General features: G+C 41.4%; 1 protein-coding gene across 3 annotated transcripts in view; it reads left to right on the forward strand.

Annotated features, from left to right (window-relative positions):
- Window positions 1–1,215: 1,215 nt before the first annotated feature.
- Window positions 1,216–27,818, forward strand: part of adkb (adenosine kinase b) — a 130,648-nt gene continuing 104,045 nt past the window's right edge. The window contains exons 1-5 of one of the 3 annotated variants that reach the window (XM_012921823.5): window positions 1,216–1,443; window positions 1,600–1,736; window positions 5,294–5,368; window positions 5,459–5,512; window positions 19,516–19,594. In XM_012921823.5, coding sequence (XP_012777277.1) covers window positions 1,687–1,736; window positions 5,294–5,368; window positions 5,459–5,512; window positions 19,516–19,594 — 258 coding nt within the window. In that variant the 5' untranslated portion in view covers window positions 1,216–1,443; window positions 1,600–1,686. Of the gene's footprint in view, window positions 1,444–1,599; window positions 1,737–4,545; window positions 4,676–5,293; window positions 5,369–5,458; window positions 5,513–19,515; window positions 19,595–27,818 lie in introns of those variants that run through there. The other 2 variants (XM_004561284.6, XM_004561285.4) reach the window with 2 other exon arrangements.

Consider the following 27,818-nt stretch of genomic DNA (forward strand, 5'->3'; position numbering starts at 1 on the left):
CTGCTGTGACAAAACAAATTTCCCACGTGTGGGACTAATAAAGGTTATCTTATCTTATCTTATCTTAACCCAACATCTATGTCTTTGGACTGTGCGATTAAAGCCAGAAAGACCCTACACAGGCACAGGGACAACATGCAAAACCCACAAAGGACTGACTGGCAGATAATTTCATTTTACGTGTAACTTAACCATTTCAGGGCCTGAAGTCTATCCCGGTTGTTAGTAGTACTTATCTTTCCGGTTGTCAGCAGTTTACAAAGGCTTCATTGAATTTTTTTTATTTAACAAATACACAAAAAACACTATTTCTGCCAACCATATCTTTGATGTGCATTTTTACACAGATGACACAACTTCATATACAGCTAGCTTGTTCTGTAAATGGCTTATATTTTCTTTTGGAAACTATATCCGTTTTCTACTAAACTACTATCTATTGAACTGAATGGAACTCTATTGAATTAAACAAACATAGAGGTCATGTGTGGCAATCCAGAATCTTTTTGGTGTGTGATTGAGCTGTGTTTTCACTCCACAATAATTCCTTTATAGCACAGGCATTTGTTATGCCCTGTCTAAGGGGGACAAAACAAAACACCAAAGCCATCCATCTTCCCCAAGTCACACAAAAACCTAAGAACAACTTGATGTAAGGCCACACCAACAAATAAACAAATCTATCTGCAAATCCAAGCCGAGCTAACGAAACCAAACCAACATACCCTGTTTGTTTTCTATGTGTGAGCACTTTTAACATAGCATTCACACTTAGGCGCAAACTCAGGAACCTTGTGGTTTAAGATGACCTGCTCTACTCCCTTAACCACAGCCACCTCTTTAAAAAAAAAAAAAACCCACCAGCAACGTTCTCACACTTTGACATTTGCAAAAAGATCTGAGCCTGAGATAAGTTATGGATAGACCTTTTAGGTCAAAGCTTGCCCAGTAAAGTGGCAAGCTTTGAATTCTATACACCTCAACTAAGTTACACTGATTCATACAATTTGTTAAAAAAAATAAAATAAAAATAAAATCACATTCATACTTTGTAACAGAGAAACACATTCAGATGTATGCTTTGTAAGTAAGTAAACAATATTCTTGTTCTTGTGACTCGATTTGTCTACCTCAAAAAGAAATTTTACATTTACATACATAACTGTCAATTGTGTTTTAATTTGAAACCACTGAGGATTTTATGACTTCACTACTACCCCACATTTTGCAAAGCAACCCTGTGTGGGATGGGATCCTCTGGTGGCCAGCTTGTGGCCCGAGGGCCCCATGTTGGACACTTTTGATTTCCAATACAAAGCTAGTATACTACTGTGGCTGTCTGCATGTTAACTTTGATCCATGCTATGTCTCCTATCCAAAAATGACGGTGACGCTGAAGTTAAGTAGTTGGAGCAGAGGAAGGGGGGAAAGCGATAACGAGAGGTAGCAATTTTTTTCCACATGTCTGTCCAAATGCACAGTGGCTGCTCGATCGGGCCGTAACTAGCTCCCCTCATTTTTATGTTTATTTTTGCTACTTTTCTTTCTCTGTCGTTGCATGCTGTCGACTAATTTCTTCATCATCACCATCATCTGAAGGGGCAGGAAGCTGAATCCCGTCTCCAGCAGTTAGCAGCAGCTTCCCTGGCTCCACGGCGACGGCACAACCGGCAGCAGATTTAAAAAATGTCCGAGGAAGGACCGAACATGTTGACAGGGAGGAAGACGGCGTTAAGGTAACAACCCGAAAGTATTTGTGTTAACATATGCGACGTACGGTGTAGCTAGCAGCTAGCTGTTAATCGATGCTAATGTCTCTGTTGCCGTGGTGAACTGAGAGCGGGAGGTGCACAGTGATGGCACTGGGGCGGCTTAACCTTTGAACGTTACATCAGCTGGATGTGTACGCTGTAGTTAGCGTTTATGCTCGGTTAAAACAGCACGGAGCACAGCTAACGGGAAAAGGCTGGGTTCGTCATCACATGACTGGAAAACAAGAATTTCCGCTACATTTACCCAGCTTGGAAGTGCCCCTTTAAAAAATAAAGCACACACATGCATAAAAAATGTCGTGTGTGGGCAATCTGCAGAGTATCGTGTTTTTAAATGAAAGGTACTGGGGACAAACTTTAACGTTAGCCAAGAAGTTGAGAGGACGCTATTTAATGCTGTATTTTCACACAAAAAAAATGGCAGGAGCTACAAATGCAAAAGCTTTTTAAATGCAACTTTCATTGAGTAATATGAAACATGTAAAGGGAACGGATACGTTTGTATGTTTTTTTTTATCATTTTCTTGTTTATATTTTTTATATCAGTATAGGCTCAACATATTGCAGCGCACACAGCTGATCTGTTTTGTTGACATTAAAAGAACACGGTGTGAAGTGAAGCGTGCTACGTTCATGGAAACTTAGGAAAACTTAAATGTCAGCATAAATATCTGAGGCACGTGGGCCGAGCCAGTGCTTTTACACCCATTTAAACACACAGGCATGCAGAGGTTGTTACATGCCTTTAAATGGTCACACTGAAGGATGCATCATCTCTATGATTGACCCAGGGGCAAATATCTTTTTCTCGGCCCATATTTTCTCACATATTATCTCTGTCATTCACGCACAGAGCAATAATCAATATTAACAATAACATCATTCTAGCGGTTGTGTCAGAGGTTGTGTTTGTGCTGTGAACTCACACCATCTTTTTTAAGCGGGACTACCGGATGTGGTAGACCCGAGGGCTCAAAAGCACTGCAAACAAAGAAAATACGAGCAAACAGAAGAATGCAGCAAAAACACAGCAAAAGTAGAATTAAAAAAACAATACAAGAGGAATAAAATACAAGGAAAGTAAGGTAAAACACAATGAAAGTAGATTGAAACACAACGGAAGTAGAATAAACCATCACGGACGTAAAATAAAACACCACAGAAATAGAATAAAATACAACCAAAGTAGAATAAAACAGAATAGGTGCAGAAAAAAACAAAACAAAGTACACAAAGCACAATAAATTGGGAAAAACAGCACAGAGGAAAAAGAATAATGTGTGTTCTAATCACACGATTCATAAAGTGCTGAAGATGCATGTTTCCTTCAAGTTATCGTCTCCCCTAAATTACATGCATTGTGTTTTGTGAGCCTTTTTTAATTTGCTGATGTTTTCTTAGTTTGCAGTGCATTTGACCTCTCAGTGCAACCATAACCACAAGCCCAAACATATTTAACTTTGATTAACTTGGAACAAGAAGAGAGAAGCCCATTAACCACAAGTCCTCACAGACTCACTGGATGGGTCATTTATAGAATTCCTCATTCAACAGTTATTTCACTGCTTCTACATACATCTCACACATGAGTCATATTTTTAACATAGAAATGGTAACAAGGATTCAGTTGTTTACAAAACCACAAACTACTCATCCATCAGAACTTCATCTTTCAGGCCGTGCGCTCAGCAAATCCATAGATAACACTGCTCAGACCCTGAATCTTAGCAGTTAACGCTGTCTGACTACTCTATAAGACACTCATGTTGCATAGTTGATGCCAAAAAGTTTGCAGGTATTTGGCAAATGACAGAAAAAAAAGTCATCATTCAGCTCTTTGGAAGGAAACTGGAATGTGAATGAAATGGTGCAACGGTTTAGGACCTAACCACAGTAATATTAATCGGGGACAACATCCTCATTTCGATTTTTTTTGTTTTTTCTTTAAATATTCAACACTGAAAAAATTAGAACAAATTAGAAAAAATTAGAACAAACAGCTTATAGTGCAGGAAGTACAGTCATACAACCAGAAGGGAAGTGTATGAGGTGTGTTCCTACACAAATTATCTTCAGTAAGGTGCCTATTTTCATCCTGTGCTTAAAAACAGGCAGTATGCAAGACATACACAGGCTATTTTATTATTTTAATTATTTTATTTTATTTATTTTTCTATACCTATTAATAGCTTATCTAACAGTTGTGGACACACTCACAGAGATATATCAGGAGCAACCCGGGGTCTTAATATATACATTTATGGTGTAGCTGTAGAATTGATCCACAAACCTTCTGATAGTTAGACAACCTACTCGACTTCCTGAGACAAAGGCTTAAGTAGAATTCTGCACAAGGATAGACTATTTGGAACTAAAATTATAAGCATTGTTGAATCTAAAGGATCAATATACCTGTGATATATGTGTGATGGAAAATAATTAATTTATTCTTATTTTATTCCATTTGTGGACAGGTTACAAGTGAAAAAGTAAAGAGTTTCCTTCGCTAACTATTCTTTAATATTTCAGATTTTTAGAAAAACGAGTGTTCATTTTTAAAAAAAATTATAATCATTAAAACATAACTGAAATTTATACATATTTATATACAATGCATGTGGCCGTGCTCTGTTTGTAATAGAGGTCCACCGTTTTTGCTGAGTTCCCATTGCCTGTGAATGCATCATCCAAGGCCTTTCAACATTGGAGAGTCAGCAGCCAATCATATGGCTAAAAGACGCTAAGGCCCGCCTATTTCTTTCACCAACAGTCAGGGTTGGCCAAAGTGCAGCTCCAGTTCCTGTAGTCAAAGAACACGCTGCTTTGAACCAAAGAAGGAAGCTGTTGACCTTTCAGTAATAATCAGTTTAGGCTGCAGGGGTTTCTGACATGCCAACTCCAAGGTGAGAGCCACATGATTATTATCCTCCTCTGTTTACACCGTAAGCATTTCTGCTCTTATGACTTTATTGTTTAAAGCATGAGCTAACATCACTGCCAGACTTTCAGTGGGTTGATTGAAAGCATTGAGCTCACCTATTGTTGAGATGGATAAAGGCATGTTGAGCTTGAAAGGCCAAGTATTTCTCCCTGTGCTCTGAGCTGTTACCTAACTTTCAGAAAGCATACTCTGTCCTCGGGAGTATACTTTGACCGCTATGATATCTTATTACCTCATACTTTTAGGTAAATGGGTAATCTGTAGCTGTAGTCTAAGAAAACCTTATTTTAAAGCGTTTGCATGACACATAGGTATCAAAGGCATAATAATCATCTGCAGGAGTCATAAACAGTTCATTCATTAATTACTCTGCTATAAGCTTAAAAGTTTTCAGTCGCTTATGTTTCTGTAGCTTGAATTTTCCCATAAAGAGATGCTCTTTATGGGTCCTTCCAGTGTAATTGACCAAATCACAAACAGATGATTTTCTGTATCACAACAGACTGTTTGTTCCCCCTGTTCATGCAGAGCCTGTTAGTGGGAGTCTCCATAACACAATATGCTTTTGTCTCCCCCACAGTGAAAACATGCTCTTTGGGATGGGAAATCCCTTGCTCGACATTTCAGCTGTTGTGGACAAAGATTTCCTTGACAAGTAAGTCTAAATGCTTCATCTGTTTCCCCTTAAATCATCCTGCATGCTCAGAACACACTTAATGTTTGTTTGCTTGCCCTTTCCTGAAAGGTTTGGACTGAAGCCGAATGACCAGATCCTCGCAGAAGACAGACACAAAGCCTTGTGAGTTAAAACTTCGCTCGTAACCCACGCTACAGTCGCTTGTGTAATGCAAACAGTTAAAAACATGTGAAACCAAATAAGGGATACACTAGCCATTCATACACACTACTACCATCTTGACACTGTAAGCTGTGCTCAAAATAGCTAACTCATACATTGGCCCCGGGTAGCTGGCAGCCTCAGAACTTTACACGCCCACATTTTTCCAGCTCTGAACCCATGCCAGGCTATAAATAACCTCTAAATTTACAATTGCCTTGTGGCAAATGTAAGTTAGTAAGGGTTTTTCTGAGTTGTGAGTTTCTTGTAAACACGCCTCCGTCACATTGCAAGCAGTAACACTATATCCTTCCTCAAAGACACTGTGGCATGCCCCCGCTTGCAGCCCGTCACTCTGTAGAAACAAAGAACTAGGCTTTAATCACTGACTGACCTTACACCACCCTTTTCCTTCTGTTTGATAAGGTACAGATGGTTCCTTTGCAGGGAATTTGTTGTGTGAATTTTTTTTTGAAGATGTTAAATATGTGCACCATCTGTAAATAAGAACATGGTGTGAGAGAGGGAGGTGTTGGGGTTCCCTTTGAAGTTTGAAGGATTAAACAGTTTTCACACTGAGAGGTAAATCACATGTTCCACATTTAGCATATGTAAACATTTGTTATGGGTTTGCCTATTAGTGTGTGAGTGAACTGAGATGTTTAATAATTACCCAAGCAGCAATAGAAAAAAATCACAGGTTTTCTGAGTTTTTATGACTTTACTTTGCCTGCCAAGTCTGAAATGTAATCAAAAAAGCCATTCACTGGGACAGAATAACCTCTTCTGTGAATCCAGCTCTCTTTTATTTTTAAAGCATGATGGATATTTTCTGACGGCAACATTTCATTTTGTCCTAAATTGGCAATTTGTGTCTCTGCAACCAAATGTAACCCAATGCCCGCTGCCTTTCAGTTCGCTCTAGCAATAAAAGTGCAACAGATGACTTTTTAAGGCCTTTCGTTTAACCAGTAGCAGGTCACCTGAGCTGAAGTGCTCCTTTAGACAATTTTATTACATCACACTGGTCAACGTTCACACCTTAAACCTGCTCAGTCAACAGTTATCTGCTGGCCATTACTACTGGAGCACTTCAGTGTTTAAGGTGCCCTGTTGAGTTTTTAAAAAAAGTCTTTATGAAAACAGAATCGGCATTTTCATTGTGTAAAACGGTCTGTTTTAAGTACGATAAGCCAGATAGTGGCACTAACAAATGAGGAGAGGCCAGTGGGAATACTTGGACATGTACAGTTAATTGTTACTAGCATTACTTTAACAATTTGACAATAAAATGGCTTAAAGATGTCAAATTCTGAACAGTTGGCACTTTTGCAAAGACAAAGAAAAATGATTTTGTTGTCCATTAAGACGTTTTAATGTCTTGAGTAAACTTTGTATTGGATTCAGTGTGACGGAGCAGTGGAAAATTTGACTCATGTCAAAATAACCCCCATATTTATTTGTATTGGGAGCTCCAGTGGAGCAGTGGTCCTGGCTTTGGGGTTTCTGCACTGCAGATGTTACATCGGCTAACATACTGTGATGCTGTGATTGTGCTTCCCAAACCCTATCCATAGACATTTAGCCAGTTTAAAACCATAATGTTTAAATTTTCAAAAGACCAGCTTAAACCAAAAATTGGTGACTGCTACCGTTGACTGTGCAGAACTACTGAGCCACCCCTCATTTCTTTATATTTTGCTTCCAAGGAGCCAGACTTTCTTGTAATGTTTCTAGGATAAGTGACTATAAGCTGCTGTTTCCAATGAGTCCAATTCAGTTCAGTTTTTGTACCCTTTCTTGTTGTTTGTTCAGCCATTTAACACTGACATACAACTCAATCAAGTATATATATAAAAGGCATCTAACTCAAGGGCTGAACCACTGTAGAGTCTGCACATAACAGACAACTTGGCAACGAACCAATTTTAAATTTAGTATCTTTAGCCACTTTGTTACTGCAACCAGTCACAAAAAAAAACATAATTTGTTCCCATTTTTTTTAGTTGAATAACACACATTCACAGGCATAAAATTTTATTTTTGGAACAGCAAGTTGATTCCCAAAGAAAATTTGGCATATGGTGAGGAAACTGGACAAGTGGAGGACAAAAGAAGTTGCAGACCTACAAAACTTTCCACAACAGGTGATCAGTATCTGAAAGTCCTTAGAAAATAGGAAACATCCAGGAAAGAGCTGACACAGAACTTGAGAGTTGCATTTGGCTCTTCAGTTGATCCATCAACTGGTAGCTGAAGAACAGCGATGGTCTTGAAGGTTAAATGACTGATGAACTGGACTGAAAATCTTTCCAACCACACTGCAAGTGTAGTAAAAGCATATGTGGATAGAAAAACATAAAGTGGAACACTATCAGTCGTGGATTGGCCTCCCCAGACCTGGACCTCAACATTAATGAAGCAGCGTGGGATCATCTTGACAGAGAAAAACAGCAAGTATCCAACGAAATGTCTGGAGAAATATTCCTGAAGATTACTTAAAGAAATGACAGTAAAGCCTTAAATATCAAGTTTGAAGCACGTTTGAATTGTAGGGTGGCCCGAGACTTTTTGTACAGTACTGTAGAATAATAATGCAAATGGATACATAGCCTATCCGTACCAGGCTGCATTAGTCCATAAACTTTACTACACTACTGCAAACCACCTACTGTGTAGCTGTTACATGCTGTAGTAAATCTGTGAAGGCATTATAAAACTATGAAGCACCATAACGATGCAGTTAGAGTTTAAAGACAGATCAGTACATCTGATCATCTGTACTTTACAATGGACTACCTTGTCGGGTCTTGTTACTTGACAAAAGGACACATGTGACCTTGGGCAGGAGCAGCGGCACAAAGCAGCATCATCAGCAGTGTTGTTCTCCTTCAGCACAAAGGCAGCGGTGTTATCTTTAGCCCCACAGACACTGTTCTCTACACATTCTGCACAAGGTCAGGGCAGGATTAACATGCAGCTTTGCTGGTTAATTCCCAGCACAATGCATTTCAATGCACGTCCCCTCAATGCTATAGACACCAGCGTGCCTGTCATCATGTCAGTCAATGCATATCTGAGTAAGCATGCAGTATTTTTATCATTCTGAACGTTAACTTTCGACGCTGCAGCATGTGCCACAGTGTACCTATTAATGCTGCTTTGCTTGAGGTTTGGTTTGGTTGCTAAGAAGTCACGTGCAAAGTCATTGGCTTACGGAAGAAGAAGAAGAAGTCCGCTGAAGTGTTGTGACAAATAACTTCATTACTAAAAAGGACTTACAAGTCCAGTCAACTAACACCATTGTTGCGCTACCGAATCTACAGAGTGTAACACGATTCATTTTTTCCTCCCATCACCCTGGTGGGAGAGAGATCATTGGATGCAGTGCGCTGTGGCCATGCCTGAATTCAATTATCTAGTCACAGCAGAGCCCATATAATCCTGTTGTTGCTGAGAAATTGCCTGCTGGACAGTAGAAACTATCTACATCCATGTTAGTACTGGCTGGGGACTTATTTTTGGTGTAACAAGATTCAGCCGCGTATTCTTAGTGATTCAGTAATGGATTAGGCACCAAAATTCACTGACTTTTGCTGTTTTCTTTTGTTTTCTGTCGCAGTAAATTAAACACGTTTTTGTTCTTAGACTGTTATTTTGAAAATTGCAAGACCTCAACTCCATCTAGCACTTAACCTTCTGACATTTTAAGATATTTAATGTTTTTTGCAACAAAATTTTGATCAACTTAACTGAAAAAATAATCGAGAGATGCAGGAATTTGAATGAAAACAATCATTATTTGCTGCTCTGATTTGGGTGGGGGGTGGCGGGGAAATCTGCCATACTGAAAAACAACCCAAACTTCCTGCTACATTCCATTTAACCACAAGCCCCGGTTCACTGCTGGGCGTGACCTTTCTGTTGTTTCATAATGCTTCTTTTCTTTTCACCTTTGCCAACTGCTGCATCCTTTCTTTCTCCTTTGTAATGCATCAAAGCCCTCAAACTATAATATACCTGTAGTTAATTTTTACATGATGCAATCTTAAGCAGTGCTATTATCTTGTATGAGTGACAGCATCAGTCTCTCCTCCTCAAAAAGCAGCTGCGAGTTCTGCCGGTACCTGTATTTTATTCCTGGTTTCACAGTGTGGTGGTTAGTCTGTCAGGCTGGAGTAAATGCAAAATACTGTACTGTTTGTTCACATTATATTTTCTTATATATTATAAATATAAAATATATATTTTTATATTTTTTTGTGGTTAGTGAGCTGCGGTTGAGAGGGTCTGCTTTCAGCAGATGCTGGTTTTTCAGGCGAAGCCTCTGGTTGTTTTGAAATCGAGGTATGAGAGGAAACCAACTAACCAAAGAGCTGCGTGAGACTTCCTCTCTGCCTGCTTAGACATGTTAAATTCAGAGTTTCAGTGGGTAACTGTCGTAACTGTAGTTCCCTCTGACTTTTTGCAGCTGTTGCTGCCATCGTGTGGATTCAAATATGAGTTTGATTCCTGCAGGATTTTTAAAGGCTCTTTGTCATGTGCCAAGATTTGGGGTACGTTTGACTTTGTGTTGTGACCAGATGAACCCAAAGATTACTAAATTCAAAATAAAGTTGTGTTCTTTACTTAGGTCATGTCTAATTTTTCTTTGTAGTGTTTGCTTTTTTAAAATATTTGATTCTGATCATTTGCAGTATTCGTCTCATTAGCACGTGGCGAATATTTATATTTTAACCTTGTCACTTATTTCTTGGCAGCAAAATTCTTTTTAATATGTTATTACTTTGCAGAATATGGGGCATGCACCCTATATGACCAGCAGGGGGCAACAGTAACCTGCTGTTTCTACCCCCCTAAAAAAGAAGTCTCCATAGGAAACAACATGTCAACATAATGAAAACACGCCTCTTTCTGCAGGAGATTATAATGTGGGACATGCAGCATTTCATAATATAATATCTACCCAAACCCTCTTGGGAGTGTTAAGTGAATCATATTAGCGCTAATAATTATTAGTGTATCAAATGAGCGTGTCATTTTTTACTGTGAGAGTATTGTCACCTCAGAGGGGTGGTGGCGGCGGCGGTGGGGGGAATCAGCTGGCTCCTGAATATTAGTGCTGTTCAAACATTTGTTTTATGACTCCCTCTGTCCAATGATAATTAATTGTTTACTTTCTCATCTCTGGATGATGGCGTGACTCTTTTCAGTAGTTGTTTGCTCACAGCAATTAAGTTCATCAGTGCTCATCCTATCCTCTCCCCCAGCCCCCCACCACCACCACCTACCCCGTCTCCCTCCTTTTCTCTGTTTCTCTGTGCTAAATGCAGATTAGCAGCATCACAATCGCATCCAGAATGAGAGTAAACTCCTCATTATGCCGTGTGACCCTCTGCTGCATGAATAATTCAGGAATGCAGTGTTAGTGGCTGGCTGTTATTAGCATTCCGGATGGCGAAGGATAGGGGAGGGTGGGGGGGAGGAGGAGGGTGGGAGGCTCATATCACTGACAGGGCTGACTCAGGGGGATCAGCGCTGGATTGAGACACACATCACACACACATCATCACACGACACAGGAGATCAGTGGAGGTGCCTCTCCACTAACACACCCTGCTGTCTGTGTACATCTTACACACCCCTGCTGCTATGCAGCTCAATCTGCTTACTGGGGGAAAAAACAACAAAGGCCTCTCTCGCTGAGTACATGCTAAACACTTCGGCTCCCGGGTTCGTGTGTGTGATAGATTCTGCTCTGTAAACACACTTGACTCTTCTCCTCTCTTTCTATTTTTTATGTTTTTAATATATAATGAAGTGAATCGTGAGTGCTAGACAACCCCCCCTCCCTTCCCCTGTGGAGCTATCCTTGTGGTGTCATAAGGACAGACACTCCTGCTTGTTGTGTGTTTGTGTGTTTGTGTCTGCTCACATGCATGTGTGCAGGAGCTGCATGTGCTTGCCATGGTGCCACTTCACTGGATGTACTCATGCTTGACTGAGTGTGTAGACACATTACACACCCCCCACCCACCAATCCTTTTATTTCCCAGCTCCCTTGTCTGGTAACGCTGAGTGCTGTACTACAGTACTTAAACTCACCTCTGCTGGCAGCTACAGGGGTCAGCACGTCCGGCTCCCCCCCGCTGCCGAGGACAAAGGTCACGGGCCTGCATCCATCAGCCGACCTCTGAGCCAAAGCGAGAGAGCAGAGATTAATGGCACTCAACCGGTAATTGAGACATCAGAAACACGTTCAGCGACCAGGCGCGCTGCTCTTGATGTTTTATTGATAACCGTGAATCTGGCAATTTGGGACGCTTGCGTGAATCTGACGTGCTCGCCAGAGCCGTACTCAGCTGTAAGAAATGCGAATGTAGACCTTGTGAATTATAAAAGAGGAAAACTTTTCAAATACTGGAAAGAAAGGGGGGAAAAAAACAGCGCAGGGTCTCCTTGTTCCCGTGTTGGTGCTTTCTGTGTGATGAAATTTGTCAGCGTGCTGTGCAGCCGCTTGATTTCTCTGCATTTAAAAGCATACATGCTGCATTATGAGAGATGGCTGATGCAATCACAATTAAGGCTTGTCCTCGTTGGAGCTTTGAATTCCTCTCTTCCACTCTCTCTCTCGCTTGTTGATGGCCACTGCCAGCAGGTGGTGCCAGAAGGAAACATCACAAGTCAAAGGGGGCGTAACAAACACAATCTACATCTCTGTGCATGTGGGCGCTGCTACCCCCTCCTCACCTCGTCTCCCTCCAACTCCCCGCTTTTAAAGAGCGTTTTATAATTAAAATGTGGGCGTCTCAGCCAGTACATACAGCATGTTCAGTTCAGAAAAGCATGCTCAGGGCTATTTTTAGTCATCTTTGATCCCCCAGCAGCCACACAGGAAAAAGCCACTGATGGCAGCAGCCCTTTTTTTTTTTTTTTTTTTTTTTTTAACATGAAGGCTAGTTAGTGCACTATCTGTGCCGATCATTTCTCTACACCTAGCCTGTGCGGGGGTAGAGATGGGAGGCCTGACTGGTGAGCAGCAGCAGCACTCCCCGTGTATTTAAAGTTCACACTGGGCCATATGGTCCCCGCAGTAGGGGGTGTTGGTGGAATTATTCACACAGAGCGCTCTGAATCACTGAGATCCTGGTATCAACCTCCAAGATAAGGGGAATGTCTCAAAGGCTTTGTGCTCCGGCTTCAAATCTCAATCCTCAAGAGAGCACCAGAAGCCCCATCCTTGCTTACACACTCCCTCTTCCCACTCCTCTCTCCCTCAGTGTGTCCCTCTCTCTCTCTCTCCCTTTCATTTCCTCACACACACTCTCACACTCCCTTTCCCACATCCACGCAGTACAGTGTGACAAACAACGCCACCCTCTGCAGCGCGAAGCCAAAAACCTGTGACATTTTAGAGGAAATAATATGAACTCATACTCCATGACCAGATTTTGCCCCCACCGCCTAATCCTTGAGTGCAGCCTAATTAAGTACAAACAGCAGTCCTCAGCTAATGCCAACAAATGGGCTGCTGCTGCTGCTGAAGCTGGATTGGCCCATTATTAAAGGGACGCACAGTTGTCGTTTCTGCATTCTAATGCAATTACTCACCCATTATGACCATGTAATTGTGCAGTCATTAATTGTGTATCCAGTCTGTGATGCAAAAAGTGTCACTGCAGAGAAGATGTGGCACTACTTTTTCTTTCTTTCTTTTGCACCGAGGTACTCGAGGAAGGTTTTCTTAGCTAAAAAGGGATTTGCCCCAGTGGATTGAGATACCCGAGCGATGCCGATACTTTAATGCTTTTGTACAAATCAACATTCATCCCTTACTGTAGTCTATTAGAAGATGTCAGAGGACGGGAACAAGGCCTCTGTGGCTGTTTGAATCATGACTCATTTGTGTTCAGTACTTTTATATGCCTCATTCTTCGCCATCTATTCCCATCCTGCCCTAATGTTCCTCTGATAAGAATGTCCTATTCATTCTGCGTTCCTCACCGGTTGCTACACAGAGAGGGAGTGAGAGAGAGAGACTCTACAGGCACTGAATGAAAAGCACATCTATTTCTGAGAGGGAGCGCGAGCATGGTAGAAGATAATTATTGATTTGAAATAAGAAAAGATAAGGCTCAACCTTGAGCAGCCCAGCGATAGCACACAGAACAGAATAATTAATGGGCCTGTCTTGTGTCGGGACAAGCTTTCACACTGAGACGAGCGTATTGATTTTAAACAGATAAACTGCGTAACCCTTTGTGAAGGGTTTGACAAACAATTTAATTGGGGGGGAAAAACAACAATATTCCTCACCCTTTCCATCTCCCTTTCATCATGTCCCCGAGCTGTTTTTCCTCCGCCTGACCTATGGAAACAATTACTGTGCATCAGGCCTCGTACTGCCTCCAGACTACCAAGGAAGGCTGGTGTGGGATGCACACACACTGATTGGGGAATCTAATCAATGGTGGAACCTGTCTCCACTCCAGATGCCCGTGTTGAAACTGGGATTACCAAAGCCTTTTAGCTGCATTGGCCCCTCTCTGTTTCTGTCAGATAGAGAGAAGATGGATCTGCCTGTTTAAATATACCTGCCTGCTATACTTGAAGCAGAGATAATTTACTGTTCCTGTACAACCCTCCTCCTGCCTAATCCCCAAGGAGAGCCAGCAAAGAAGCCCCAGTCCGCTCACTTCTTCCTTTGCCCTCCCCTGATTAGCGATAGAGGCCGTTTGATCATGTTTCCCTGCCTGTCCTTGTGATTTGTAAGCTGTTTAAACGTGAACGAGGCAATTAAACGAGGACGAACGGCGTGTAGGAGAGAAGGTGCCGCGGTGATCATTAGCGATGAATTACCCCGGTGTGCACTCAAACACTCGGGAGGACTTTCAGGCGGACCACTCCCGAGAATCCAGATCCAATCTAGCCATTGATTAACAGAGACTTGTTCTTCCTGTGAAATCACTCGACGGGGATTTTAGGGCACTCATCCGGTCTTATCGAGATAGGCTAACATCAAAGGCGAATGAAGAGGGATTGGGTAAATGGGCTCGCCTTGCCCTCTGTGTAAGAGACTTAGAGGAGCAAATCTTGAATTATTGCCTCATGTAAATAATCTACTTGGCTTGTTTTTTGGGGAGGTGAGAGAGGAGCTCATGAGTCACTCGGGTTAGAGAACTCTCAAAGTACTTTGGAAGCTCTCATATTTCCCTTGATGGGAAACAACAGTGGGGGCTCCATCCTCAGGAATGTAAACAACACAATGTTCCCGACTTGTGTGATCTGCCTCAACAGTTTGAACGCGTTAAGCCGGAGAGATCTGGAGGTATTAGTTGTCGAGGGGGGACTCTAGGACTCCGATACCCTCTGAATACAAATATTGTATTCAGCGGCTTAATTCTTCTAATTTGAATATGATTTCATTTAAGCTGAATAAATAAATGCTGCTATTAGTCTCAAATTGGAAGGTATGAAATTGAAAAACTGTGGCTTTTAGTTAAGAGTGGCGTTTAACCAAAGTGCCACCGGCAGCCTCTTGTAAAACATGTTATATAACACATGCTGACCATACATTAGTGGAATACATGGCATAGCTGGGATTGCTCTTATGCCGAGCGACACCAGTAGGTTTTAAAAGCTGAGGTTACTGGCTGAGGACATTTTGTTCAAAACAATTTCTTTTTTCTTTTTTTTCTCCCTCTGCTCCCTCCCATCACTGAGTGAGCTTAGACTGCAGTAGATGGAAAGGGATTTTCTCTCTCTAAATGGCCAAGGGGGCCGTTTACGGTGTCACTACTATGGGATCACATGATGTTTGAGGGTGTAAAGGTCTCGAGGCAGCTGCTCCTTTTCGGATGGGATTTTCGAGGCGTCCAAGAGCAGGGCCCCATGCTGTCTGCACTGAAAGGTGGAGCAAATACTTCTAGCAAGGGGGGGGGGGGGGGGGGAAGCACTGAAATCCTCAGAAGCTGTGTGTCTATTTGAAATGGGTTCTGGAGTCCCTCGGCTGCCTTCATGTTATAAACACCCACAGTGCTCAAATTCTTCTTTTGTCAAGGAGTCATAACAGGTGTCTCAGGAAGGATTTTTTTTCCACCCGGTTAGCATATTTTCCACTTGCATGGAAAGTTTTTTTTTCTTTATTAGGAACATTCTGCCCTGGGTGGACCTCTCGCCTTGAGACATGATATGTAGACTTTCTTTGAAGCAGTTAAGGTTACTTTCACACCCGCTCAAAATTCGGCCATGCCTAGTTAAACCAGGTTGTGCTGAAGTATTGAACACCTCTGGCTGGCACATGTTGGTAAGCCATGACGCACTTTGCATACAGATCAGTGCTGTCTGTGGCAAGTATACACAGTAGACATGACATATTTTTATGATCAGGGCTACAATTTAAAACGTACAACTGTTGACCAACCCCATAAAATGCACTGGATCTCTGTAGCGCAGAGTACCAGTGCCCCCTTGGGATTACAACTAAGCATTTTATTATGAATTTAAAGCAGTAACGCACATATAATTCAATGTGACTGATTTAGAAAAAGGCCAAGGTGCATCTTCACCTTAGTTAGGCCAGTTGCCATAGCATGGCGGATATGTTTGTATATCCAGCCCCCCCCCCCCAAATCTCTAGGAGGCTAATGGCGCAAACAATGTGCAGAACGCAACATTATTCATGTTCTCAGCTTCCAAGATAAAGGGCTCTATCTCGCAGCGTAGCCTGGCTTTGCATCATGTTACGCCTGAGCATCGCAGCTATTGATGTTTGAAATGGCAGTATGATGGGGAAAATACAAAAATGATAGAACTGCCTTCAGTATTACCCTGGGGTGTTCCTTTGGTTTATGTTTGAAAACACAGCAATTGTTTACTCCGTATTCCCCGATGTAATGTCTGCTTTCTCGACTCATTTCTGTTTAGTCTGTTACAGTCATTTCTAAACTTTGCTGTGCGGTTCAAAAACATCAAACCTTTAATCAGATGCGGTCTCTCGCTAAACGACTTATCTGGGTATCGGGTTTTTATACATGGGAAAATAATAAAACGTAATTTTCTAATTGCTCTGAAAGCATCACCTATGAAATATGTGCAGTCGCCTATTTTTGCCAAGTTGAAGATGAATATCTGCTTTTATTTTGTGCATCTCTTTGAGGAAGCAGTTCAAGTTCCTTAGAAATAACTTTTGCTCACTGCTCATCTTGTTATAATACTGTAAGGCTAAATACAACCATGTGTGAACAATGTTTCTCTCTTTTGCTTTTATCAAGCTGACGTTTTAGACTCCCAACTGCAGCAACATTTGTGGTAAAGTATCCCATTTAACAAAATCCAGCTTTGATTTTTTTTCTCCCCCCCCTCTTTTCCCTGTAAGCAGTTTATATAAACAACTTGCACCTGGAATGTCACGGTTAAAGAATGGCGTAAATGTATCCCACTTTTAGTCTGTTGTGTTTCTGGGTTTACGTGCTCCAAAACACAACTTCTTTACTGCTCGAAAAGGGAAGAAAAATGTTGCGACTTAACTAGGGGATTGGAAAATATATCCTTACAGGATAAGCTGAGTAAGTTAACAAAAAGTCTAGCACAAATATTTGGAATACTGAGTCAAAAGTAACAAATGCAGTATTTAAAATGGCGATCTAAAAAGCGATCCTGTGAACTTTACTTGCGTTTTCTGTTTAAATGATCAAGATAATTCTGTTAGGAAGGGTTAGGAGTGTTACAGAACCACAAGACACTTTACAGGACTCTCTGTTTGTAGGTCTTGCTTATAACAAGCATCAGTAGAGACTTTCCAGCAGCAGCCACATGATAGTGCTCACCTTCAAAACCCACAGGCAGCTGCTTGTTATGTGCACATGTAACTTTGTGTTTTGATTAACTTCCAAACTTTGGTTTTAGTTTGGAATTTGCCGCAAAGTGTGCACGTCCTGTTGTAAATTTGTCACCGACCAGCATTACTGCATTAGCGGACATTGGCATTGGTCCATTTTATTTTTGACACGTGTTTGTGAAAATTTAAATGACATTTGGGCTTTTTTAGCTAGAGGCAAGTATAAATAATTATTTTGATTGTTCTTATTCCATCTCATAAGTGCCCTCTAGGTAAAGTGAGCATGCTCTCTGTAGATCAGACATAAATGTTTGAAATATATAGCTAAACTGACAGATAAACACTTGAAATATGTGTCTGAAAAAGATAAAAGCATCTTTTGTTTGGTACTATTTAATTAACAAAGTCAGAGAGCATCCAGTGTGAGATCATTTTAACTAAACACATTGAGTGCCCGAGTTCATCTGAAGTGCTCTTCTGATATATTGAGAGATTGCTAACCTGTTAAATTCAGAGAACAGGTACATAATGCAGTTAAAATGTTTAATTTAAAGATAAAATAAAAAGCTAAAACCATTATTTTTTTCAGGAAGTGCCCATTGAGGTTGCGCATGTGAAGCATAAAGCTGTTAGATTAGTTTTATTCTGAAAAGACAAACTTTGAATATGCAGCACTTGCACAGTGCTGCTCCTTTAGTTATCCTAATGTTAACATTATCATCATAGCAACAGTCTGAGTGATAACTGGTTAGCCAATATTATAAGCAGATCCCAGCTTATTGCAGATTTATTGTTATGTATGTTGTCCAAAATCATTTTTAAATACAGAAAATGATGTATAAACAGATGCTTGGGCTGATGTAGAAATGGTGTCATCGTGTAGTTTAACCAGAAGAGTGCCTCCCACTTTACAGTACTGTCTGCACAATGTACCGCACGTACAGTTGTATACATGTCATAGCTATGCATTAAATATGTTGTCAAAAACTTCATGAATTATGCTTCTCATGTGCTGCTCCTTTTTCATTATTTCTGTTGGCAAACTAATATACTTAATCACTTTATAGGGCTGATGGATGTGGTTTATACGCTAAGAACTGCTCATTTTAACCCGTTGCCGTTTGGTTGCTGAGCATATGTATTTCAACTTTTATGGCTATAATGAGATGCTATTGTTATGAAATGAAAACAACTGGATGCTTTCATTAGGTGATGTAGGTGCAGAAATTCTAAAAACGGGTCATTTTAGGATGTTGCTGGGCGGTTTCTAGGCAACAGTGATAACATCATAATATCTGATATAGATGAGAACCACCAGGGGGACAAGATGTACCTGTGTGCTACGTTTGGTTGCTCGACTCCTGATGGTTTTGCAGGAGTTTGCAAAAAAAGACACACACAGATAGACAGAGCTTTTATGTTTTATAGTAAGATAACATTTTTTTGTTCTTCCTGGGGTTGGATGTCAGCCTGATGGTTTTAAGTGCTCCGACATGGAGCGGCATTAGCATTAAGCTGGAAGCACAGTTGTTTTCGCCATGAATGCAGGTCTAATAATCTTTCTCCTTTCAGCCTTCTTATGGTCTTCATCAGCCCCTCAAAGAAATGTTTGACGTTTTAGCTGCTAAATGCTCTATTATTTTCAACAGTTGGCTGCGAAATTAGTGTGGGGGACATTAGGGCTCGGAAAATATTTTTGCTCTGAAGCTGAGTACAGCTTTATAGCCACAGCGGCTGGAAATAAGGTTGGTGGGAGCAGTGTGGCTGAATCGAAACAGCAACTTTGCCAGCGTTTAAACCAGACAATGGGTAGAAAGAGGAAATGGGAAAATTCTGTAGGCTTTAGGGAAACCACAAGATTAGGTGACATTATCATGAGAAATTTAATGCTTGAGGCTGGCATGTTAAACGGGCTAAGTTGCATTTGACATACAAACTCCAGAAAGTTTTGATCCACTCTGCATTTGTACCCATCTCACCATGTCCCTTGCATTCTCTGCATGTCTTCCTTCATTACCTCTATAAACCTTCTCTTTTCCCCCGCGCTTGGCATTGCCACAGTCAGTCTGTAATTGTTCTTAAACAGTGTCTTATGAAGCATTTCTTTTATTTTTGTTTGTTTCAGGTTTGAAGAAATTGTCAAGAGGAACAAAGTTGAGTACCATGCCGGTGGTTCTACCCAGAACTCAGTCAAAATTGCTCAGGTTAGTCTTCTCTGGCCGCCTGCCATGTGCCCGAATGTGTTTTGAATATACGGTGGTATGCTTGTAACCTTAGATTTGTCTGCCTGGCAACCCTGGGAATACTGAGCATAGCTGCACAGCACGATGACACATTACTGTTTTAGCTTTTTAGCTGTTTTGAATTCATCAACCTGCCACGAAAAGAGAAAGGCGGGAAGGATTAATAATATTTACAGTGTTATCTGGTTGGCCTAATTTCCTGAGACATATCAAACATCAATTAGAGAGAATTACAAGTAGACGCAATTAACATGTCACAACAAATTATACCAAACAAATGCTGATCCGCTCTCTGGCTGTTAAGACAGATTTGAGCATCTAAAAGAAATTGGTGATTGTCCAAATCTAAAATGGCAATCTGAACTTTTAGAAGATTATTCACTGAATGCTTTTTTTTTTTTTTTTTTCATGTGACTGCAGCAAGTCGCTGAATTTGACATCCAGTGATTAGCTGCTGATAAGGCTTTGGTCTGTTCACAATAAACAAAGAAAAAGCATCTAGCTGAAAAATAATTCTCTTCCAAGGAGGAGAAATGAGTGCAGAAGCTAATTGAGAGGCTGATGTCTGTGGAAGCGTGGAGTCTTTCTTCTGTGTGGGTTTTGTTTGTATGTGTCAGTACAGTGTGTAGACTTTGTATTTGTACACGTGTGCTTGTATATGTGCGCCTGTGTGTGTTTTTGTGTGTATTTAGCGCAAGATAGATACAGAGCAAGGGAAAAGAAAGCAAGCAGGCCCTCAGGCTGCCACCATCTCCATGCTTTGGAGACAGTAAACATCCTTTAAAAATGAGACGCCGAGCTGTGCACCTCCGTACAAACACTCTTTAATTATCAAGATCAGACACGTTTGCATAAACCTCAGTCACTCGCATTAACATTAACTGTCAAATTGATTTTATTCTTTGGGCAACAACTCCCTGCCTTTTAAATCTTGTTTGTTTGATGCAGTTAGATTTCATATAATTGGCGGACTCGCTTTCCTGCTTGAGTCGGTTAGATGTTGGAAAACAATCACTGCAAAATGCTGGAGCTTAATCTGTAGATTCACTTTAGGTTGCCACAGTGTAATTTGGGCTTCTAAAGGGTTTCTCGATTTAGAAACAACGACTTGAAGATAATGTCAACGGAGATGTGACTCAAAATCTGTGGAAGAATTCGGTGAAATCAAGGATGGTGGTCCTCTTAACCCTCCCCTCAAAGAGCCAATGACATGTGAGCAAGTCGTGTTGCTGGTTTGAAACATGCGCAGATTTGGTTTTCAACCGTTTCAATTAGTTTTCAGGGTGGGTACATCTGGTTATTATTGTAGTAAAATCATAGGTATGTGTGTTTTTGTTTTTTTTTTTACCCCTCAGCTGAACAACAGTGAACTTGACCTCAAGGTCAGAGGTTGGAGGTCAAAGTTTCAGAATCTCTCCTGAATCCGATAACTCAAGAACAAGGCGACGTAAAATTTTGAAATTGATACCAAAGGTGTATCTAAATGGAGGCTGAGGGCACTGGCAGTTGCCAGTATTTTTAAATTTTGGCTTACTTTATTCACAACATGAATTAACAAGTCTGTTTGTTTAATTTGTTTTGTGCTCTGGTGGATTAAGCCCAAAAAGTTGATCTGGATTGAGCCATTAATGAATGTACTGGGATTTAGTATAACCTGCGTGGGAAAGCAACTTATGCTTTGTGTAGCCTGAAATAACTGCCAAGATGGCTGACGACCAGCAAGCTTTGTTTCTAGGAGGATTTTGACGGTGTGAAGTGGGTGTTGGACCATTGGAGTTCCATTACTGGAGAAAATCTACAGGTATAAAATGAATCACATTCAGAGAGAGTGCTGCAGTCACACTACGGACAACAGTTGTTGGAGCCTGCAGCACGGTCCATGTGAACTGAACTTGCAGTCTTGCAGCCTTTGAATAGGTCACTTTGAAGATAATGAACAGGTCTGCAAGACCACCCACAGTCAGTTGCCATTTTAAAAGCAACTTTGGTGCCTCAAAATGGTAATAAAAGGGAGTCAATCTGCTACCAGTTTGAGATTGAATGGTGTCAAGTTGGCAATTATGTACAAATTAGTTAAAAAAAAATCACAGATGTGGCTAACCAAAACTTCACATAAACTTACATTCAGGGTCCAGCAAGAACTTTAAAACGTTGAAATAGTTTCAGATTCATAGAAATTCCCCAGGTTTTTTTTATTTTTTATAACATGTTGGCATCTGTCTCTGTGAGTGAGAGTTAGACCAGGATTACAGATAGGTTGGCCCCCATTGGGCGACCTGTGCAGTCGCTTTGAATGAAAAGCTAAAAAATGCTAAGAAAATATGTCTTTTTAGCCTGTTCCTTAATGGTTGTTTGGTCTATATAATGAGATGCTACTGTGGTGAAATTAAAATGATAGCATCCTTTCATAAGCTGTTGTAGGCGGTTAAAGGCTAAAAACAGGTCATATCAGCCTGTTGCTACATGGTTGCCGGGCAACATGACAGTGTCATAATATATCATGCATAATTCATTTTTTGTGGATATAAGTTAGATGTTAATGTCATGAAATAAAAATGACACGGTGCTTTTTAAGGTGTTATGGGTAGATAGTTGAGAAAAATGGGTGATTTTAGCCCACTGCCATCACGTTGCTAGGCAACATGACAACATCATAATATCTTATATAAATAAAAACCTTCAAGGACCTAAGATGTACTTGTGTGCCAAGTTTTGTTGATTAGCTATTGATGGTCTACGAGGAGTTTGCAGACAAAGAAACAAACACACAGACAGACAGAAATTTCATGTAATATAATCAGATTACAAATTTCTCTTAAGTTTAATTGTTGTGAGATTGCAAGTGCACAAGAAAACAAAATGTTGCTTTTAGACATTTTGTCGCATAATGGTTGTCATTAATTTTTCATGTTTTATATAAAAAGACACTGAAGGAACTGCCCCAAGAAATAAATGCCCCTTTTGAATTTGAGATTTTTAGTGTGGGCCCAGACTGGAGAAAGAGCCGTCATGGCCTCTGTGCCCCGTGAGAAGCGTTTCGTCATCTAAATTGGCTTCATAATGGCATGGCAGGTCCTAGTCAAATGGTATTCTACTCTGTTTATTTGGATATTTACCCCCTTCAGAGGGAAGATGTAGTGCTGATTCTGAACTGCTCAAGATAACAAGAGTGTTTTCGTCCCACACCCAGAAGTCTCAGAAACAGTCTCTGTCAATATATACCTTGAAGCGCTGACTTTTCCACATTTCACTTTCAGGTGATGGTGTTCTTTTATGAAAAATGTATAATGCATAACCAGCTCCCAGATTATCACATTGTAGCACCTGCAATATGTGAAACTTCAAACCCGGCTGTATTGTGGAAGCTGAACCTTCAAACACGAATGATATGCACTGCAGCACTGAATCCACATCAAAGGGGCCCAGTGACTAAATGAGATGCTCGATCCGGGGCAGGTTTGCTCAGGAGCATCACCGCCGCTGGAGGAGAGAGAGTAGTGTTCAGAGGCTTTGCACGGGAATTGCTACACACGCTGGGAAAACCCAGGGTGTGGGAAGATCAAGGCTTTCGCCAGCAGAACTCGTACTTCCCTCCAAAACCCAGACGCTTCATCGGAGGCTGTAATAGGTTAAATACTGCAGCTTCATCCAAGCTAAGGTTTCTGCACTATCAAGGAAAACCTAAACCTCGGCTTTAAGAAGATGCAGAATCAATGGTAATTGGATTTAGTCAAATGAGAATTGACCAAGCTGAAGCTTAGACGGATAAAGTATTATTTTCCTCTAGCCACCATCTCCATCCTGCTCCTTGATTGAAATCCTTCATTGCAGTGTTTGCTAATCATCAGTAGCTTGTACTAAGTGCTGTCTTTGACACTACTTACTACCCACTATATTCATATTCAAATCATACAAGCCCCAAAGTAGATATAGCAGTGCATTTGTGCTTCCCTAGCTGTGCACCAGTGCTCCCCAATAAGCCTTGGATCTTGTTTGGATCAAGCCAGCGAAGTTGCAAGCTTGTACGCAGCGCTCTTTGGCTCTGATTCTCCTGAAAAAATGCAATGATAGAAGTGGGTTGGAGGTTGTTGCCTTTGCCCAGGCTCTAACAAACACCATTCCCTGAAGGGGCATCCAACATAAAGGCTTACCTACTGGATGTTGCAGGGGTGTAAGGTAACAAAAACCAGCCCAGCGTTGCCTGCTTTACACACAGCCTCACACATCAAAGGCTTTCTGCTCAGATAGGGCACGGCAGGAAACAACAATCATATTTTTTTCAGTTATTCACTGAGTTGAAGGAGGGGGAACAAAAAAACTGTGGCCTTTCTGTGCATGTGGGGCAGAATTTGGTGACGCCAAGCATGCATGGTATTTATCACTGGTGACAGAATTGGTGGGGGGGACTCAGTTGACTGGAGGGCTGTATCAAGCAGCACAGTCAGTTCATTTAGACAGAACATCAAAGTCCTCCAACAGCTCTTTGGGGCCCAGAGATTGAAGTCTGAGTAGAGACAGGCTCGCGGGGAGTTATTGCTGCTGCCAGGGAAGTAGATCCTACTCTAAGTGCCTCGTGTAAACCGTGCATTCTCATTATGATCCTCACAAATCAGCACTTTTGACACATTGTGTTTCTGTGCACTGTAAGCAGGCTGTGTACCTATTCACCAAACGGACAAATTGGTTCTTCTAAGGGGCCTTGCTTTGAAAATGTCGCTAAAAGTTATGATTAAGTATGTTCTCTTTTCTTTATTTAGATTGGCATTGGATGCTTTTCAGCCTACATCATCAATTCACCGTGATGTCTTAATTACTGTTTAGAAAATAAAGGCTTTTGAAAAATCTGCTCTCCTTGTCATGCTTATGATGCCTGTTTAACATTTCCTCAGACTTGGTCAATTGTGGAAGAGGTGAATGGGGCCCAGCCTCGGTTGTTGGCTCTGAGGCTCTTAATTGGAAACGCATGTGCGCCACACAGTTGAAAGTTGTATTTAAAAAGCAGAAAAATCCCACAGCACTACTTGACTTTGTGAAAGGTCCTCACCAGCTCATATTTTGCAGGAGAATACTTAAACCGGGTTTGATGTCTCATTGAACGCAGTGACTTATTTCTCAGGGTGAAAGTATTCCATGACCTAATGTTTGGCTTTTACAGCTCGTTTTGTTAAATAAATAAAGAATAGCGACTTGCCTCCATTTGAATGGGCTAAATGAAGAAATACCTACGTCTGGTACCACTTAGAGAAAAGAGGACAGTTAAGGAAAAAGAGAGGAGCTTTTGTGCTCAAACTATTTGAGTAAACTTTTAGAAGGATGTACGCTAAAAGGGGGCATTTGTAATGTTTAGCTGTTGCTGTCTGTCCTCACTTATTCTTCCTGCACTTAATGATCAGTATTGAAACAAATATTCTTTGCTTCTTTGTGAAAAGACCTGGAGGGCTTTTGTGACATTTAATCGTGGCTCATTCTGGGATCTACATAAAAGCTTCCACTTTTTTTTTGTGTGTGTGTGTGTGTGTGTGTGTGTGTGTGTGTGTGTGTGTTTTGCTTTCTGATCGCATTGAGCTTGTAGTTGCATAGATCTGAGTGCAGCTGTGCCAAAATGAGCATGCTAATAGCCGATTAAAACCTAAACCCTGGTGGGCCTTTGAGTTTCTAGCCACAGAAATCAGTCCTCTCAAGTATGTGCCTGTTGTTAAAGCAAAAAAAACCCTCTTGTTTGTTTTAAGACAGGTTAATTGCAAAACCACTGTTAGCCCCTGTTCTGAGCTGTTTTATGGCACTGGGGTCTTGTCGTTTTTTTCCTAGTACAAAGCACTGAAAGGTCACAGTCTGTTAAGCTTCTTGAGAGAGATGCATGAAACCAAATGGATTTTTTTTCTTCCGTTTTTTATTCCCATCCCCACTCATTGCAGACATTCCAGGTGTGCAAGTGTGCACTTGAATGTGTGTGTGCGCGGGGGGGCAGGCTGCCATTGTTTTCCTCGGCACAAGCAGCGGAAGCGAAGAACGCCTCATTCGCTTTGATGAGCGATGTGTTCATGCGTAGGCTTCAATGTCACCCGCCATGAGGCAGCTGTGAAGTCGCAGCTCATGTCTGCGGTGCCATTTACTCAATGATGAAGTGAGGAGATCTCTGTTGGTTCCACATTCACCTCCCCTTTACGCGCACACATGCACGTATACACACTGTCTGAGCACATGTTCCTCCCACCTCGGCTGTATTGTGACTGTATGTCACAGCTAATACCAGCATGCATTAAATCTCAAACTCTGCGATCACAATAATAAAGGTTGACTGAGCGATTATGCAAGCCTTCGTCGTCAGAAGGATTTCACAGCTGATTGCCCTGCCGCATCCTGCCTTCTTTCTCGTGTTTCCTCAAATTTGACTTTCACACAAAAATAATTTGTTGGATTTAATTTTGCGTTTAGATACCGGAGATCCCGATGCCCCGGCAAGGAACGGCACAGATTGCCATATAGGTGACATATTACCGTCCCCATTGAAGTTAATTTGCCGTCAAATTTGCGACTTAATTTAAGCTGCCAAAGGGAAGACGTGGGGAGTAGATTGTAACTCATAAGTATGCATTGGAAAGAGTGTTGATTAACATTGAGGGCTCGAGAGACAGACGCACTCAATGTGTATCATCTGGCCTCAGAGGCTGGCAGTGGAATTGAATGTGATATCTTGCATAACGTGTCCTTGCTTTAAGTCCTTGGTTCCAGGCTCAGGAAGAAAGGCTGCACCATTGGCTTGCTTGCTTTTTGCTTGGCTGTTGTACAGTTGCCCAGGCTCCAGGCGAGCTCTGAGCAAAATCTGAAAAGACTTGTGAAACAGACAGTAGTCTACATATCTGGCAGCATGCTCGCGTCAAATTACAGAACGATATTTTGCACAGGACACTCGGCATGCCTGCCACCTTGCTGTATTCTGCAGTTAAAAGCAGCCACTTGTAGGTTTGATACGCAGACAATGAGAGAAAAAAAAGTGTTCTCAGATGGCTGCGGAAAGGCAAAGCCGTTCAGATTGCAAACAGTGGTTCATTAAACAACCTATTGTTTGAATTATATGTTGACAAAGGTCAAGTAAGTGATGAATGAAAGGATGATTGTGCATTTTACACAACTGTTCTGCATTTTCATGTGATTATTGAACGATGCCCCTCTCTCATATTTCCCCACAGAATGTCTGTGGCAGTAGTATTTATTTGGCACATTCTCAGCATGCTCCCACTCTTGCGGTTGAAGTGTTGCGTAGCAACTGAGAAAAACAGCTTTAAATATTTTGGTTAAAAAGGTTTTAAGAAAATAAAGAACAGCCTGCAATTACTGTTCATTTCTCCCGAGTTCATAAGTTTAAGGAGCTGTAGAATTGTGCCAAGTAATAAATGAAATACCAAATTAGGCTTTGTGTTGGCGTGGTAAAAACCGAGAAACGATATGTCTAGAGTATCGCGTCCTCTTGTGCCAGTTCAGTTACTCATCTGAAGCTATTTTGTTTATCGAATAAATACTGGCAGCTGTCTGCACCTTCACTAATTCACAACTGTTTTGAAACAAAGCTCAGAGTAGTTTTCAGAGTGCAGCTCAGCTCAGTTTTCAAGCCAACTGAGTATATCTTTGACAGGATGGAAAATGTGTAGGTGAGTGCAAATTTGAAGTGATGTGCCTCAGGAAAACGGATGGGGATGGAGCGATGGGGATGGGGGCGCATGTGGAGAGGGGGAAGGCTGGATGACGCACAGCAGGTGACAGACAGACACTAATAGTAATGGCTCTTATCAGTGCTTCGCTCGCTCCCTCTTTTCACATGGGCTCTGACATCCTCCTCCTACTCCACCCCCTCCATCTAGCAGGGGGTGTTGGGAGCTCGCTGGGTTGTGCAGCCCGCTCAGACGGAAAGAGCCTGCCAAACACCGGTCCCCTCACATATAAATTGCATCATTAACATCGCCTAGATTATTCCAAGCTCTCCCACCGGGTTTATGGCAGCACCGGCTCAACTTAACTATTTGACTCACTGAAGACATTCAGGTTTCCTGACTGAGCTGTGCTTAGATCTGCTGTGAAATACACCAGTTCTATTCTATCTTAAGCTTTTAAACAAATCCTGAAGAAATGTGCCTGTATTTTTCACTCATCGAGGCTTATTAGGCTAATGTGCTTCGTTTTCTGTCTT

This window comes from Maylandia zebra, linkage group LG8, assembly GCF_041146795.1.
Source record: "Maylandia zebra isolate NMK-2024a linkage group LG8, Mzebra_GT3a, whole genome shotgun sequence".
NCBI classification, from domain to species: domain Eukaryota; kingdom Metazoa; phylum Chordata; class Actinopteri; order Cichliformes; family Cichlidae; genus Maylandia; species Maylandia zebra.